The sequence below is a fragment of the Anopheles cruzii genome, chromosome 2, assembly GCF_943734635.1.
Source record: "Anopheles cruzii chromosome 2, idAnoCruzAS_RS32_06, whole genome shotgun sequence".
NCBI lineage: Eukaryota > Metazoa > Arthropoda > Insecta > Diptera > Culicidae > Anopheles > Anopheles cruzii.
In genome coordinates, this window is record NC_069144.1 from 33,558,975 (window position 1) to 33,575,723 (window position 16,749).

General features: G+C 43.1%; 1 protein-coding gene and 1 pseudogene across 1 annotated transcript; both read right to left on the minus strand.

Annotated features, from left to right (window-relative positions):
• Positions 1-585: 585 nt before the first annotated feature.
• LOC128277557 (40S ribosomal protein S17) lies at positions 586-1,622 on the minus strand. Its single transcript, XM_053016032.1, has 3 exons — positions 1,554-1,622; positions 1,074-1,225; positions 586-1,001 (listed from the first exon to the last, which is right to left on the minus strand). The coding sequence occupies exons 1-3, from the start codon at positions 1,554-1,556 to the stop codon at positions 761-763; spliced, it is 396 nt and encodes a 131-aa protein (XP_052871992.1). The 5' UTR covers positions 1,557-1,622; the 3' UTR covers positions 586-760.
• A 747-nt stretch (positions 1,623-2,369) lies between these two features.
• LOC128278904 (ADP-ribosylation factor-like protein 5B) lies at positions 2,370-9,113 on the minus strand (annotated as a pseudogene).
• Between the last annotated feature and the right edge of the window lie 7,636 nt (positions 9,114-16,749).

The window sequence follows — 16,749 nt, forward strand, 5'->3', positions numbered from 1 at the left end:
TCGTTTTTGCGAGCGGGGTTGTTGGCCCCCCTGTCTTAACTTTAACCGGTTGAGTGACAACCAGTATCGAGAATCGGAATCATGGCCCGCTGCAGGCCAACCGGTCCCCGGGTCAATTAACTTCGTGCAATTGTGTTTTCAAATGTTTGGACTTGTCTCTTAATACCCTCTACTCAAAATGTCATTGCCAGAGAAAACAGTAAATGTGGGTTATATTCTTTTCTTACAATATTATGTCGTACCATTATCGAACCACTTTGGCAAAACATATAGAAAACATGAAATGAAGGTTATGAACATAATCTTCCAGCCTTACCGCAAAATACCAGTCTTGGTTATACCGAATCATTTAAAGCATTTAAACTTTAATGCAATAATCGTACGTTATACACAAAGCACCCTGCAACCAAACAAAAACGATGGTTCTAATTAGCATTTACTTGTATTTCTAAGCACCAACTTTGTGAAGATGGCTAGCTAAAACAAATGTTTTTGACTTAATAAGCATTCACGATGTGAACAGCCTGTTGTCTTAGAAAAAAAAATTTTGCTAACAAAATATGTAGATGAAATTAAAACAGAATAGGAACAATAAAACACATACAACTTTTACTGTTTCACGAACGCATTTTCTGCGCCTCGTTTACATGTGGTTTTAATTTAGTTTCGTTTGAGGATGTTCTATGTAGGACCCCTTCAAGCCTTTCAAGTTACATTTTAACGTGTTCCAGGCTGAAAGCGCTGAGAAATTACCCCGTCTTCAGTTGCGCCTGTTGCTATAACCGGGAGCAGTTGGATTTGTCAGCTGGACAACGATGTTGCTGAAGTCCAAGTGCTTCAACATCTCTTTTGTCTCTGGATCGACCTCGATGATGTCCTGCTCCAGTGCTGATACTTCCGGTACATAATTATCACGGCGCTCGCGTTCTTCCTCCTGCAGCTTGATGGAAATACCACGCACTTGCGAGTGACGCAGGCGTTTCATGAGGTGAGTCACAAAACTGCAGAAATACATTTTATAATGAATTATTAATATAAAACCCGGCAACCCTAAAAGTCTCGAACGCGCTTACCCAGCGATCTTATTTCTCAGTGGTTTCGTGGGAATGATGGCCACTTCCTCGACAATGCGCTTGTTAGTGTCGAAATCCATCGTCAAGCGAGTATAGTATTTCTCGATGATAACCTTTGAGGCTTTCTTGACCGTTTTTGTACGTACACGACCCTAAAACGGTAAGAGGAAATTAGGGAACATTCAGCTGCAATTTACACCATAGTGCAGTATTCTCTTAGCAGTAGTTGATCGGTTCTAGTTTCTGCACAAATTCGATTTTTTTCATTTTTTTTTGAATGAAGCTGCGAAATAAGGCGCTTGGTGTTGAACCGACAGAGGATGCTACGGTGGTAGCGCCGATTCCTACCAACTTTTGGCGCATCGCAAAACACGATTACATGGCTTTTACCTGCGCCGGCATTTTTTAACGGTTAAACATGCTTTTACCGTGTCATTATCGTGCACATAATACATTTTGTTAATAATTTTAGATAATTACCATTCTGTGCTTAGATTCACGACTGTCGCTCACTACAAAACTTGTGGAAAAGAGTTTTTTGACGTCACGTCCTCTCGAAGCTTTGACAGCTGTCAAATAACCGGTGTACCAACATTATCGAATTGAATGCATGTTTTGTGTGCCTAGCAGTGCTATACGCAATTGGAGAAATTCGATAGAAATTTTAGATATTGGGCTACGATTTCAAACAACCAGCGATCAAGGTGCATTTTTACATTATTCACAGCTCGGTTTGATGTCCACCGTTTCTACCGTTAATAATTAATCTTAATTGAATTGAAAGGCCTGAAACATTCAAAGTCCTTGCAAGATATGGATCGACTTAAACACGCGACACGACAATTTTCTGTAGCCCTTGTGTGCTGTTCGACAAAATAACGTTCAACTTTGATCTATTTAAGAAAAGGCGAAAAATAATGGCGCGCCCGGCGTGGTTCATCACGGCTTTGTTGGCCGTCCCCCAAGGAGCAACTATGTCCGATACAGTGTCCGATGGACCATCGGACACTCCAAGCACAGTCCTTTGGACCGTCCGAAGGACGGCAAAAAGCAGCAGCTTTGCAGTCCTTTGGACCGTCCAACGGACTATCCACGGGACTGCAAAACGGCCTATTGTCAAAAAAGCTCATTTTATAGCTAAAAAAGCTCATTATGGCAAAGCTTTGTTAAAATTATAGCTCATTTCAAATATTTAAATCTATTATAACAAAAGCCAGTAAAATTATTTTTCATTATTTATTTATTTATTTATTTTAAAAATACAAACTTAGTTACGTTACCCAGCGACGAACGCACAATCGCCGGGTTTACAATATTATTACTACGCACGTATTACATTACAATCTATCGTTCGAGAGGTGGGTCCGGTTTACACATCAGAGAAACAACAACACTCTGGCAATCGACGATGTTTGCGAATCCGACGAAATAGATGAGTTTGGTGTCAGAAGCGGTTTGTGCTCCTTTGGTACATTCCGTTGCATCGTCCATCGTCCTTAGGGCAGGTCCGGGCGCCTACTCACCTCTGTGTTTGTGTAGTAGATGCTCCATGCGGCCCGAAGCTTTGCTGCCCGCCGAAGTCCCACACCAAAAAGTGGATATTCTTCCACACGATCTGCGAGGCGCGTTAAAAGAACAAACAACCAGTTGTGACTATGAACTTTTGACAGTTGCGTGTTGCACGTTACGAAAATACGCGGCACGGCGAATGAATGAGAAAAGAGGCAAATGGACACCCGTCACCGGTAAGCGGCTTACGAAGTTGCCACTGGTTATCTGGTAAACTGCATGCGTACTTCTTCCACGTTCGATCCGATCGCTCGTGTGAACCACCGGTTCATCGGAAACTGGTACAGAATGGTTGTCTTGTCGGCGTTGTCCAGTCCCACCATGACAGGCTTGTGTTCTAAAATGAAACATAAAGTAAATAAACATTAGCGCTACAACGGGGACCTGGAACATCAAACGAAAACCATTTACGGTTAGTCATTTCAGTTTAATGTTACGTTTGACGATCAGTGAATCCATGTGGCCCACAAACGACGATCAGTGTCGCTAAAAAACCAGATTAAACAAACTATAATTGCAAACCGCGTTTTGGCGTTAACTCACTATCAGTGCTCAAAACAGGTCCCCTTCGTCGCTAACGACCTCACAGCAAAGGGCCCACACAGTGAGCTGCAACATTACCACTGATCCACTGATTCACAATCCACTGAACCGAACTACTGATTGATAGATTATCTCACGCATGACCGTACAGTTGCTTTGGCGCAGGAATGTCCGCAACACCCTCGCCACGCAATATCACGGCTAACTCGGGCCGCGGAGGCTACCTTCCCTTGTCATACCTCTTTGTCCAGTTGCTTGGCTGGGGTACTTAGCAGTGCGCGATATTACGCCATACGGACGACGGCGATACGGTGAGGCGGACTCCGTTCTGAGCAGTGGTTCCCACGGTTGGTTTAACCCGTTCCCGAACTACGAAACCGTGGTAACATAAGTAATTTGAAGACTTCATAAAAATTCCAAAATTTGTTGAAAATGTCGCCGGATCATCAACCATTCCCTGGCAGTTGCTGCGCACATCGTTCTCATTCAATTCCAAGTTATCCAGCACTCGTCTAACCTGCAATGAAACGGATACTCATTTCACTAAATACATTTCTTTACACCTTACTTACCTTTATAATGTTTGAACTGATTCAAAACATATCGCCGCACACCAAATGCTCGTTCCAAAACCAAATGAATGGCAATACACCATTCATTCATGCCGTCGGGTACATGCTAGATCTGGATCGGGTACAGTCGCTGTGTATGTATCTGGCGGCAGCGGGTCGCTTGACGGCGTTTTTACTATTTGTCGATGGGCCAAGTACGAAGCTTAAATAGAACAAGACATCAATCGGTGCACAAAACTATAATTGTTGAAACGATTAGTTTAACTCATAACACGGAACATCCAACGAACTAAACGAAACGAACTACACTGACCCGCCGTCGCCGTCTACTGCGTAGAATGTTTGGCAAACACACATAACACACACGGTACGATACACCGTTCTAATGTAAACAAACAAGTCTCACAAGCGATAAAATAAGCGTTGTCAAAACGGTCAGCTTTGAAGTGTCCTTTCTGCTGACGATACGGACTCTAATCGTCGTTAGAGTGTCCCTTTTGCCGACGACCGGACTGATTTCTCACATTAACGACGACTATAGTCCGTATCGTCGGCAAAAGGGACACTCTAACGACGACTAGTGTCCGTTTTGGTGTCCGTGTCGTCGGCGCGCCGACGATTCGACAGATCGTAGCTCCTTGGGATGTCTCTCAAAATGGTTTCCACTGATCCTTTCGATATTCTAAGGTCTCGGACTGTGAACAAACGATTTTGGAGCACCAATTCATTGATTTTATAGACGAGTTCATCAATTGATGTTGATTGTCGTTCTGGCCGTGCTTCGTTTTTAACGCTTTCCAGACCCTTTTTAAACATTTTGTACCACATATTAAATAAATGTTTGTTTCCGATACACCTAGTTCACCGCAGGCCTTCTGTAACATTTTAGGATCCCGACGCTTCGAGAAACATAGGCTCTCCTCTCCGTGTTGCGTGAAAATATCCCGCGGATTATACGTAAACCCGGTAATCCTGCCGCCAGGTGCGTAGTAAAGCTAATTGAATAGTTGATGTGACTGTGTGTGCACGCACCGATTGGGCCAATAAAGTAATTATGATCGCTCCCCGACTCGACTGATCCATTCCCAGATTCTGCCGGCAACAAGCCCGGGCACCTCTGTTCTTCGGACTAATCGATCAGATTTGTCCCGCCCGTTCTCAGCTTCCCAGCGGGATTTTGCGTATCTTGTGTTCAAAAAGGTATTTATTAGTATTTTGTTTTGGGTTGCATTCATGATAGCTGATATTGTGCAGCTAGCTGATTGCTTGATCAACACTTTATTAAGAACATCGTTGTTAACTTTTTTTCTTAGCCAAGGTAAAACGTTTTTATTTTGTTGGAACCAATGTTGGAACTGTGCTGTGTTCTTTCTATCTAGTCACGAAAAAGTTTCGTTCGAATCTGTTGGATATCTTTTTCGCTTGCATTTTGTGTCTCCATGTACTTGAGCAATTCTTTGATAGCTGTGGATTAATGAAGAGAAAACCTTAAAGTGAAATGTAACTAAAGAAGATTACACATTTACTTGCCTTTTCGATCATTACAGTTAAGAAGTAAGGAAAGAATGTTTACACATTCATTTTTCGCAATTTCCAGCATGATATTTGTCACGTCGATCTTGTCAGGAATAAAACGTGTTTGCATAACGTACAGTAATTCACCCAGCATCTCGTTCGATAACCCGGCTCCGAAGAGCTTGTTTAATGGTACATCCTTTAGAAGCTACTAGCAGGCCCGGCGAACTCTGTTTCGCCCCAGAGGCAATGGGCCCCCGGTGATAGGAGCAGTCGGTAACGCTCGTCCCTGTATCGCAGCTGGCCATGGGTTCGATTCCCGATTCCGGCGTTCCAGGGGGGTTGGCGCGGGACTAACAACCCGGCCCGTAAAAACGAACGTTTAGAAAGAGCATCAGAGATTAACATTGTCGCTGGTTGGTGCAGGCTAAAACCGTTCAACGGTTGTTGTCCAATAAGAAGAGAAGCACTTCATTTCGTCAGCTGATCTTGGAATTACTGGCAGTGTTTGGCGGAAATTTCAGGACAGTAAAATCATTGCCCCTCCAAAACATCTCGCAACATGCGCCAAACATCTCGATTATATACGTCATTCAGTTCACGATTTGGCGCTGGCATTCCTAATTGTTAGCTGGTATCTCCTTATTCACCTCAAGATCAGGATTTCTGGAATTGACACGTTAATCTTCACATTTTTCCCAAACAAAAAAAATCCAAACATTCGAACCCATCTCAAATAATACACGGTACGGTACAATTTAACTATTTTTAAGTAAATACTTACTGATAAATGTTTCCCTACGATTAAAATTACTCATCGAAATAAGAAAGTGCTTAAAAATAATGTATTCAATATTATTCCACGCACGTTAATTTTTTTACGACGCGAAGGATGAAAGGAGATATGAGAAAGGAGATCCGCCTTTGTCGCTAAACAATTGCTCACAGTGGCGGATCGCGAGAATAAACTGGAGGCTCTCTCACTGGCTGACAATTTGCCAAACTATTCGGCGTTCGTGAGAGAGAGTGTAAGCATACGCAAGAGAGAGACAATTGCTTGCTGTTTCGCTCTCTGTCTATCGTTTGTCGATGCCGCCTCAGCGGGAGAGATCGCGTCGACCTTATTTGGATGGGTAAGGGGTGGGGAGGGGGCGGGGAACGCTTCATTAGCGAGAAAAGAAGCCAACAATTGTTTGCTGTTGCGCGCTCTGTTTGTCCCGTTGCAGTATGAAAAAAAACACATTGTGCGTATTGTGGCTTCATTGTGACGCGATCGGATTATAAAAAGTATCCTATGTTACCCCCTTGGATCTAAGCTACCTCCACACCAATTTTCAGCCAAATCGGTTCAGCCGTTCTTGAGTTGTGAATAAAGAGCCAATAACGCGGTACTCTTTTATATATATAGATTATATAAAAGAAAACACAAATATATTTTCGATCGCGAAATATATAAACCAAACACATATTTACGAGTTATCTATATGAAAAATTACCTTTAAGTATAGGTATTTGAGTTCCTCGTTCAAACCGCTCCAAGTAGTGTAGAATTGGCCAATCGAATTTGGAATTGAAAGCAAAGAATTTGTTGGAGAAATAGAACTTTTTGCCTTGGCGACCTAAAATAAAAGAAATTGAATATTGTTTCTATTTCAAAGGTAATATTCTAGAACATTTTTTTTGGATGGCAGTTTGGGAATTCCCTACGTTTCTTTCTTTATTCAAGTGTTACAAGCACCTAAGAACTTGGCCAATGTAAATTAACATTCTTCCTAATGGTAATGCTAATGCCGCAGCCTATCAATCAGACATAGACGAAAGTGACGCCGAGAGCAAGCTTGTGACGGCAGCTCCAGGATTCGGATAAGTGCTTGAATGCATTTGTGCGTTTCGAATATCAGATGCTAACAACCAAGTCCAGATGGCACCGCTTCTCTCCTCGTTATTTTATAAATTGGTAGATAATTGTTACACCGAAGGCTTTGTATCCTCTCCTCAATTCATTTATTCACTTACCTTGGCGAAATGTCTTCGGATTGGTCGAACTGGGGTTCGTGGCAGCTGATGGTCCATAAGCCAGCATGTCCGTTAAGAATTGTATGCTTCGTTTGTTCTCTTTGCGTTTCTCTTTCGTACATCTGTGGAGTTTTCGTCTTTCTGTTTTAAGTAGCTTTACTATGTGAGTTATACTGTAATTTGATGCCACTGTTTTTTGCTGTTTGGGTACTTTTAACTCTTTTCTTGTGGACGCATACTGTGACATTGAATGCTGGCTTTTTATAAACTAAACGCTTGCAAACTGCGCTTAAGCGCTTTTTGCAAATGTTATCGAAATGTCGATATGTGACTTTTTTCTGTTTAGTGTTAATATTAATTCAGTATAGTTAACTTTATGTTGAAAACATTTTAATTCTGTTTTGAACACCTGACTTTGTGTTTTACAAAAAGAAGATATATAGTCGCCTATACTCTATTGATAAAATAAGAGGATGCTTCACTAAATACAGTACACTATTAGTAAGTTATTCATCGTGATGTGCTAACTTACCTAATTAGCCCACGCTCCGTTTGTTTCACTAATGAATTTTCAATCGTTTCATATCTTTTTCTGCTCTAGCGTTCGTGAAAATCTTAGTGGCACAGGATCTGGCTTCAACCGCAACTAATTCAAACGAGCGGGCTGTATGAAGTGGTGAGAATGAACGAGAAGATATAAACTACACACATTATTCCCATCTCCTGATGGTGATCGATGACCGTAAAACACCTGTCCTAGTTGCTGGAGCAATTCGGAAAGGAAAACAATAGAATCGAAATTCAAACTAAATACAATTGGTAACGTTTAAATGATTATTCCTTTAATACAAAATTGTTTCAAGAAAATTGAGCAAATTTCGATGGCTAATTATAATATTTCTAAATTGGAATTATGAGCAAAGTGTGAATTTGTCGGACCAGTGAATTCCTTTGTTTTACTAGAAAGACCTGAAATCAATCAATCAACAATGTTTATGGCTAGAGTTAGTTTTTACCGTCCAATACTGATCCAATAGTCAATCACATACAACTTATTTCTGTTACATGTCACATAAACCCAGCTCAATACACTTCGTGACACAAAAAATGAAAACAAAACGTATGAATGCTAAATCCAAAGGCATTTCTTAATTCTATTGATTGTAACAAGTCTTCATGCGCAGTCTTGGTTCGAAGAGTTTATGAGCCTTGGTAATTTTTCACACTACAACATTCACATTATTTCTCGTTTGATAAGAATCAATTGCCAAAAGATAGCAGAAGTTTGAAAAAGCATGTTTTCTACCATTGTTTATTCCTTTTTGTGTTCCTGTTTTTTTCCATTTGTAATCAAAATCAGTTGCCTACTAGCACTACTGTATCTGGCCTAAACGAAGATTGGGCGATTCCTAATCGGAGCTACACTGTGCGATAAAAACTCAAAAAAGAACCTAAACCTTCCATGACGTGTTACTGCATGACTGTCTTTATCAACTCTACGTGAAAAAATGGAGCTCTGTAAAATGACAGCATACTTAGTGACATTGGCGTTGAGGTTACGTTTGATATATGGTTTTAACACAAATTGCAGCTTCGAAAAGATGCGGTGGTGGTGTACGGCAACCGACTTTTCTAAAAACTGGCAGGGCCATATATATTCCTACTGTTTTAGTAACCAGTGAAAACAGAAGTGTATTTCAGTTTGTTATGGCATTTCCCGTTGTGAAAACCTTAAGAGTGTCATGAAAAATCTAACAGAAAAAGTAATAGCTAAAACGCAAAGCTCGTATCATAACTAATTTTACAGAACTGAACTCACTGTCATCTTGATTTTGGTGACATTTTCGTTTTAGCCTTATTCGCCGTTTAATCAATGAATGATATAGTCAAAGATATGGGAGGTTCTTGCATTTCATTAGTTTAGACAACTTCCTGCAATGATAGTCATATAATCACCATCTACCGATTTTGGCAAAAGCGAAATACAGGAAACTAAATAAACTATTACTATAGACCAACAATTGGCAAATTCAGCCTGCATAGTACCTCGAATGAGAACGGGCAACGACTGATTCTCTTCGCTGCGGAGCGAGGAATGGTGGTAAAAAGTACTTTCTTCAAGCACAAGCGCAGGCATCTGGCTACTTGGCAGCACCCGAATAACGCTCTCCCGGATAACCAAATCGACCACTTCCTGATTAGCGGCAGGCATTTTTCGGACGTGATTGACGTGAAGACGGCCTGGCAGGCAAATGTGGACTCGGACCACTACCTAGTGGTGGCCACCCTAAGAGCACGCCTGGCTCGGGCACACACAACCCGCCCGGCTACGGTGAGGCGGATAGCTGTCGCTAGGCTGCGGGCCCCCGAGGTAGCTGCTGCGTATGAGCGCAGCATCGCCGAGAAGCTACGGGAGGCACGACAAGGAACAAGTGAGGCACTAGAGTGGCAAACGGTGGGCACATTAATAACGGAAGCGGCAACCAGCAGCGTAGGCTACCAGAGGCCTACACACTATAAAAGCTGGTTTGACGATGAATGCGCAGAGATCACCGCCACGAAAAACCAGGCCCGTGTGAAAATGCTGCAGCACAAAACGCGCGCCAACAAGGAGAGATATACGACTCTGAGAAGCAAGGAGAAACAGGTGCACCGCCGCAAGAAGCGCGAAACCCAAGAGGCGGAGTTACTTGACCTTGAGAAGCTTAACAACGCAAGCGAATCACGCAAATTCTACAAAAATATCAACAATCAGCGCCGTGGTTTTAGAGCCCATATAAACGTGTGTCGCAGTCGGGATGGCAACCTCCTGACTGCAGAACTGGATGTTCTTAACCGCTATAAGGAACACTTCGACACACTTCTAAATGATGGCGCAACTGAAGCCAGCGATCCAGACTACAGCTTCACTGACGATGACGGGAGAACGGTCGAGGACCCGACGATTGAGGAGGTTGCTGATGCCATCCAACAGCTCAAGTGTAACAAGGCAACAGGACCGGACAACATTGCCCCAGAGCTGCTGAAGTATGGGGGCTCTGAGCTGATGACCGTAATGCACCAAATGGTCAGCAAATCCTGGAGAGAAGAGCAGCTACCAGCGGGTTTACTGGAGGGAGCGATCGTCGCCATCCATAAAAAAGGGGATAAAACGCTGTGTGAAAACTATCGTGGCGGCGGCGGCGGTGGCGGCGGCGGAAGTAGTGGCGCAGGTGTTTTTCGTAACGGAGCTGGTAGCCGTGGCAATGGCAACAGCGGTGCTACTGGAAGTGGGTACGATCGGCGAGGAGATCGATTCGATGACCGAGGACGCTCCAGTCGCGGTGGCGGAGGCGGTGGAGGTTACGAACGAGGAAACGATCGAACGAATCGTGGTGCGGTTGGTACGGTTGTCGGGGGAGGCGTTACTGGCGGTGGCGGAGGCGGTGCAGCAGGTGGCATGAGGTGACGATTAGTTTTGTGGGCGAGCAATGTTGCACTACTTACTGACTATTGTTTCCGCACAGAGACAGAGACTACATCAATCCGTGGGCTAATCCTATCAATGGCGGCAACATGGGAGGCAACTTTGGAAATAGCACTGGTATCGGGTTGGGCAGTCTGGGAAGCCTCAACCTTGGCGGCGCTGGAGGCAATTTGGGTAACGGAAATTTACCCAACTTTGGCGCCGGTAACAATGGCGCGATGGATAACAAAACATCTACGCAGGTGACGATTCCGAAAGATGTAAGTGATCACAAAAATCCACAGAAGCATCATTGTTTTGAGTGAAAAGCCAAATTGATAATTGTTATATGTCGGTTTTGTGTTACAGTTAGCCGGAGCTATCATTGGCAAAGGAGGTGGCAGAATACGTCGAATTCGAAATGAATCGAACGCTTTCATCCAAATAGATGAAGCACTGCCCGGATCGAATGATCGCATCATCACCATTACTGGCACACCGAAAGAAATTCAGGCTGCTCAGTACATGCTTCAGCAAAGGTAGTTATAATACTGTAATGAATTTAATAATATTAAGTCAAAGTGAATCAAGTTAAATTGTTCTACAAGAAACTCTGAGCACCTTTTGAGTTACAGGAGAGATTTTTTTGCTTTTGCTGCTTTTTTCTTTCATGGCAATGTTTTTGATTCAATTAGATAATTCACATCTTGAACTTATTAACTCTACAAACAAGACGAAGGCGAAAGCGATTGTTGTATGGAAGACTAGTGATTTTGTTGTTTGATTTTAGATACTAACAATAAATCTCTTGTCTTGCTACAACGATCGCTGCTTGCAACATAACATTCTAAACCTTCAGTACTTGTAATCGCGACATGCCGACCACCCATTAAGTAGCTTTACTATGTGAGTTATACTGTAATTTGATGCCACTGTTTTTTGCTGTTTGGGTACTTTTAACTCTTTTCTTGTGGACGCATACTGTGACATTGAATGCTGGCTTTTTATAAACTAAACGCTTGCAAACTGCGCTTAAGCGCTTTTTGCAAATGTTATCGAAATGTCGATATGTGACTTTTTTCTGTTTAGTGTTAATATTAATTCAGTATAGTTAACTTTATGTTGAAAACATTTTAATTCTGTTTTGAACACCTGACTTTGTGTTTTACAAAAAGAAGATATATAGTCGCCTATACTCTATTGATAAAATAAGAGGATGCTTCACTAAATACAGTACACTATTAGTAAGTTATTCATCGTGATGTGCTAACTTACCTAATTAGCCCACGCTCCGTTTGTTTCACTAATGAATTTTCAATCGTTTCATATCTTTTTCTGCTCTAGCGTTCGTGAAAATCTTAGTGGCACAGGATCTGGCTTCAACCGCAACTAATTCAAACGAGCGGGCTGTATGAAGTGGTGAGAATGAACGAGAAGATATAAACTACACACATTATTCCCATCTCCTGATGGTGATCGATGACCGTAAAACACCTGTCCTAGTTGCTGGAGCAATTCGGAAAGGAAAACAATAGAATCGAAATTCAAACTAAATACAATTGGTAACGTTTAAATGATTATTCCTTTAATACAAAATTGTTTCAAGAAAATTGAGCAAATTTCGATGGCTAATTATAATATTTCTAAATTGGAATTATGAGCAAAGTGTGAATTTGTCGGACCAGTGAATTCCTTTGTTTTACTAGAAAGACCTGAAATCAATCAATCAACAATGTTTATGGCTAGAGTTAGTTTTTACCGTCCAATACTGATCCAATAGTCAATCACATACAACTTATTTCTGTTACATGTCACATAAACCCAGCTCAATACACTTCGTGACACAAAAAATGAAAACAAAACGTATGAATGCTAAATCCAAAGGCATTTCTTAATTCTATTGATTGTAACAAGTCTTCATGCGCAGTCTTGGTTCGAAGAGTTTATGAGCCTTGGTAATTTTTCACACTACAACATTCACATTATTTCTCGTTTGATAAGAATCAATTGCCAAAAGATAGCAGAAGTTTGAAAAAGCATGTTTTCTACCATTGTTTATTCCTTTTTGTGTTCCTGTTTTTTTCCATTTGTAATCAAAATCAGTTGCCTACTAGCACTACTGTATCTGGCCTAAACGAAGATTGGGCGATTCCTAATCGGAGCTACACTGTGCGATAAAAACTCAAAAAAGAACCTAAACCTTCCATGACGTGTTACTGCATGACTGTCTTTATCAACTCTACGTGAAAAAATGGAGCTCTGTAAAATGACAGCATACTTAGTGACATTGGCGTTGAGGTTACGTTTGATATATGGTTTTAACACAAATTGCAGCTTCGAAAAGATGCGGTGGTGGTGTACGGCAACCGACTTTTCTAAAAACTGGCAGGGCCATATATATTCCTACTGTTTTAGTAACCAGTGAAAACAGAAGTGTATTTCAGTTTGTTATGGCATTTCCCGTTGTGAAAACCTTAAGAGTGTCATGAAAAATCTAACAGAAAAAGTAATAGCTAAAACGCAAAGCTCGTATCATAACTAATTTTACAGAACTGAACTCACTGTCATCTTGATTTTGGTGACATTTTCGTTTTAGCCTTATTCGCCGTTTAATCAATGAATGATATAGTCAAAGATATGGGAGGTTCTTGCATTTCATTAGTTTAGACAACTTCCTGCAATGATAGTCATATAATCACCATCTACCGATTTTGGCAAAAGCGAAATACAGGAAACTAAATAAACTATTACTATAGACCAACAATTGGCAAATTCAGCCTGCATAGTACCTCGAATGAGAACGGGCAACGACTGATTCTCTTCGCTGCGGAGCGAGGAATGGTGGTAAAAAGTACTTTCTTCAAGCACAAGCGCAGGCATCTGGCTACTTGGCAGCACCCGAATAACGCTCTCCCGGATAACCAAATCGACCACTTCCTGATTAGCGGCAGGCATTTTTCGGACGTGATTGACGTGAAGACGGCCTGGCAGGCAAATGTGGACTCGGACCACTACCTAGTGGTGGCCACCCTAAGAGCACGCCTGGCTCGGGCACACACAACCCGCCCGGCTACGGTGAGGCGGATAGCTGTCGCTAGGCTGCGGGCCCCCGAGGTAGCTGCTGCGTATGAGCGCAGCATCGCCGAGAAGCTACGGGAGGCACGACAAGGAACAAGTGAGGCACTAGAGTGGCAAACGGTGGGCACATTAATAACGGAAGCGGCAACCAGCAGCGTAGGCTACCAGAGGCCTACACACTATAAAAGCTGGTTTGACGATGAATGCGCAGAGATCACCGCCACGAAAAACCAGGCCCGTGTGAAAATGCTGCAGCACAAAACGCGCGCCAACAAGGAGAGATATACGACTCTGAGAAGCAAGGAGAAACAGGTGCACCGCCGCAAGAAGCGCGAAACCCAAGAGGCGGAGTTACTTGACCTTGAGAAGCTTAACAACGCAAGCGAATCACGCAAATTCTACAAAAATATCAACAATCAGCGCCGTGGTTTTAGAGCCCATATAAACGTGTGTCGCAGTCGGGATGGCAACCTCCTGACTGCAGAACTGGATGTTCTTAACCGCTATAAGGAACACTTCGACACACTTCTAAATGATGGCGCAACTGAAGCCAGCGATCCAGACTACAGCTTCACTGACGATGACGGGAGAACGGTCGAGGACCCGACGATTGAGGAGGTTGCTGATGCCATCCAACAGCTCAAGTGTAACAAGGCAACAGGACCGGACAACATTGCCCCAGAGCTGCTGAAGTATGGGGGCTCTGAGCTGATGACCGTAATGCACCAAATGGTCAGCAAATCCTGGAGAGAAGAGCAGCTACCAGCGGGTTTACTGGAGGGAGCGATCGTCGCCATCCATAAAAAAGGGGATAAAACGCTGTGTGAAAACTATCGCGGAATCTGTCTTCTCAATACAGCTTACAAGGTGCTAGCCCGAATCTTGTACACACGACTACTGCCGCATGCCGAGACGGTAACTGGGGATTACCAATGCGGATTTAGACGCAACCGCTCCACAGCGGACCAAATATTCAGCCTACGTCTAATCCTACAACGGGGAAGCGAGTTCAACGTCCAGACGCATCATCTCTTCATTGACTTCAAGCAGGCTTATGACCGGATTAAGCGACGTGAGCTGCTGGTCGTCATGAAGGAGCTTGGCTTCGAAACCAAGTTGATACGCTTGGTGAGAGCGACGCTGACTGGTACCCAGTGCCGAATGAGGATGCAGAATGCCATGTCCGGGGCATTCGAGACAAGAGAGGGGCTGAGACAGGGTGATGCTCTTTCCTGTTTACTCTTCAACCTAGCCTTGGAAGGGGTAATAAGGCGGGCCAACATCCCAGCACAGCGAACCCTGGCCACGAGCATGGTCCAACTCCTGGCCTTCGCTGACGATTTGGACATCGCCGGACGGCGACATGCGGACGTCGTCGACGTGTTCAGCAAAATAGAGAGGGAAGCAGCAAGGCTTGGCCTCATCATCAACAACACGAAGACCAAATACATGATGACCGGCCAAAACACACCCCACCAGAGCCAGAGCGTAACGATCGATGGCCAGGAGTTCGGGCTGGTGGACGAGTTCGTCTACCTTGGTTCACTCGTTCGACCGAACGGCGACACATCAGCGGAAATCTTGCGGCGGATCATGGCGGCGACACGATGTTTCTACGGGCTAAGGCGGCAGTTGTGCTCGAAGTTGCTGAGTAGGCGAACAAAATGCAGGATTTACAAGACGCTCATACGCCCCGTACTTATGTATGGGTGCGAGTCTTGGGTCCTGAAGTTAAGCGATGAAAAACAACTGCTCACCTTCGAGCGTAAAGTTCTCCGGACCATCTTTGGAGCTTTACGAGAAGGTGAGATCTGGAGACGCCGCTACAACTTCGAGTTACACCGCAGCTTTGGCGACCCGGACGTCGTCGCCATGGTCAAAACGCAGCGGCTGAGGTGGGCCGGACACCTGGCGCGTATGGACCCCAACAGAGCCCCCGCTGTACTGTTCCGCAGCCAACCGGAAGGACGCCGTGGACGTGGACGCCCGAAGGCGAGATGGATCGACGGAGTGCAGAGGGATCTACTTGCCCTGGGTGTGACGGACTGGCGCAGCGTGGCTCAGGACCGGGCCGCTTGGAACGGCATTTTGGACCAGGCTAAGTGCAGACTTCTGTGCACGTACAGCCATTAAAGAAGAAGAAGAAGAAATAAACTATTAAAATGAATTTCTTTCACATGCCTACAGAGTTATGAATCATTTTGACACACCTTCAGCACATCAACTTATTCATCCTATTCTCATCGATGACGCAAAAGCGCAAACATTAACAGCAATACAAGATACATTACACATTATTAAGGAGAGCAATTTGTAGCAAGAAAATATCGAAAATTACAAAAGAAAAACAAAGGATGCTCTACACATCATTATGCTATTTTGCCAATTGAACTTGTAAACAATACAATGATTTTGTATTGAAGAGAGATACGTTTACTGATTTGTTTGTGACACTTAGAGCTAGCAATGGCGAAGATAATTGTTCGCACATGACCACATTTTCAATAGGATCGCCAGAGAATCAACTCATAATTAAACTATACTAACAAGAGAAAGACGATGCTGGTAGGCAATGGAAAATGATAAAAACCAAAAGGATTTGTTTTCATCGATGTGCAGGCTACAGGGATAGTCGTTCTCAAACAAAAAATCTATACCAAATCGGATCTTACCCACACGTAAGTAATCGCGTGGCATACAATAAATTAAAAAAAAAATTGCATTGGTTGTTGCAAAATTGCAGATCGTCTTCGGTGGAAGCATGAACTCTCCTTTTTTTTCTTTCGAAAATTGACCATAAGGCAAGTACCAAGTCTTATTAACTGTACGTGATGTAGAATCTAGTTTACATTTTTAAATATAAAACAATGGCCGACCATATTTAGTTACAACATTTTAGCTATTTAAAAAAAGAAAACCAAAGTATGAATAGTGTAGA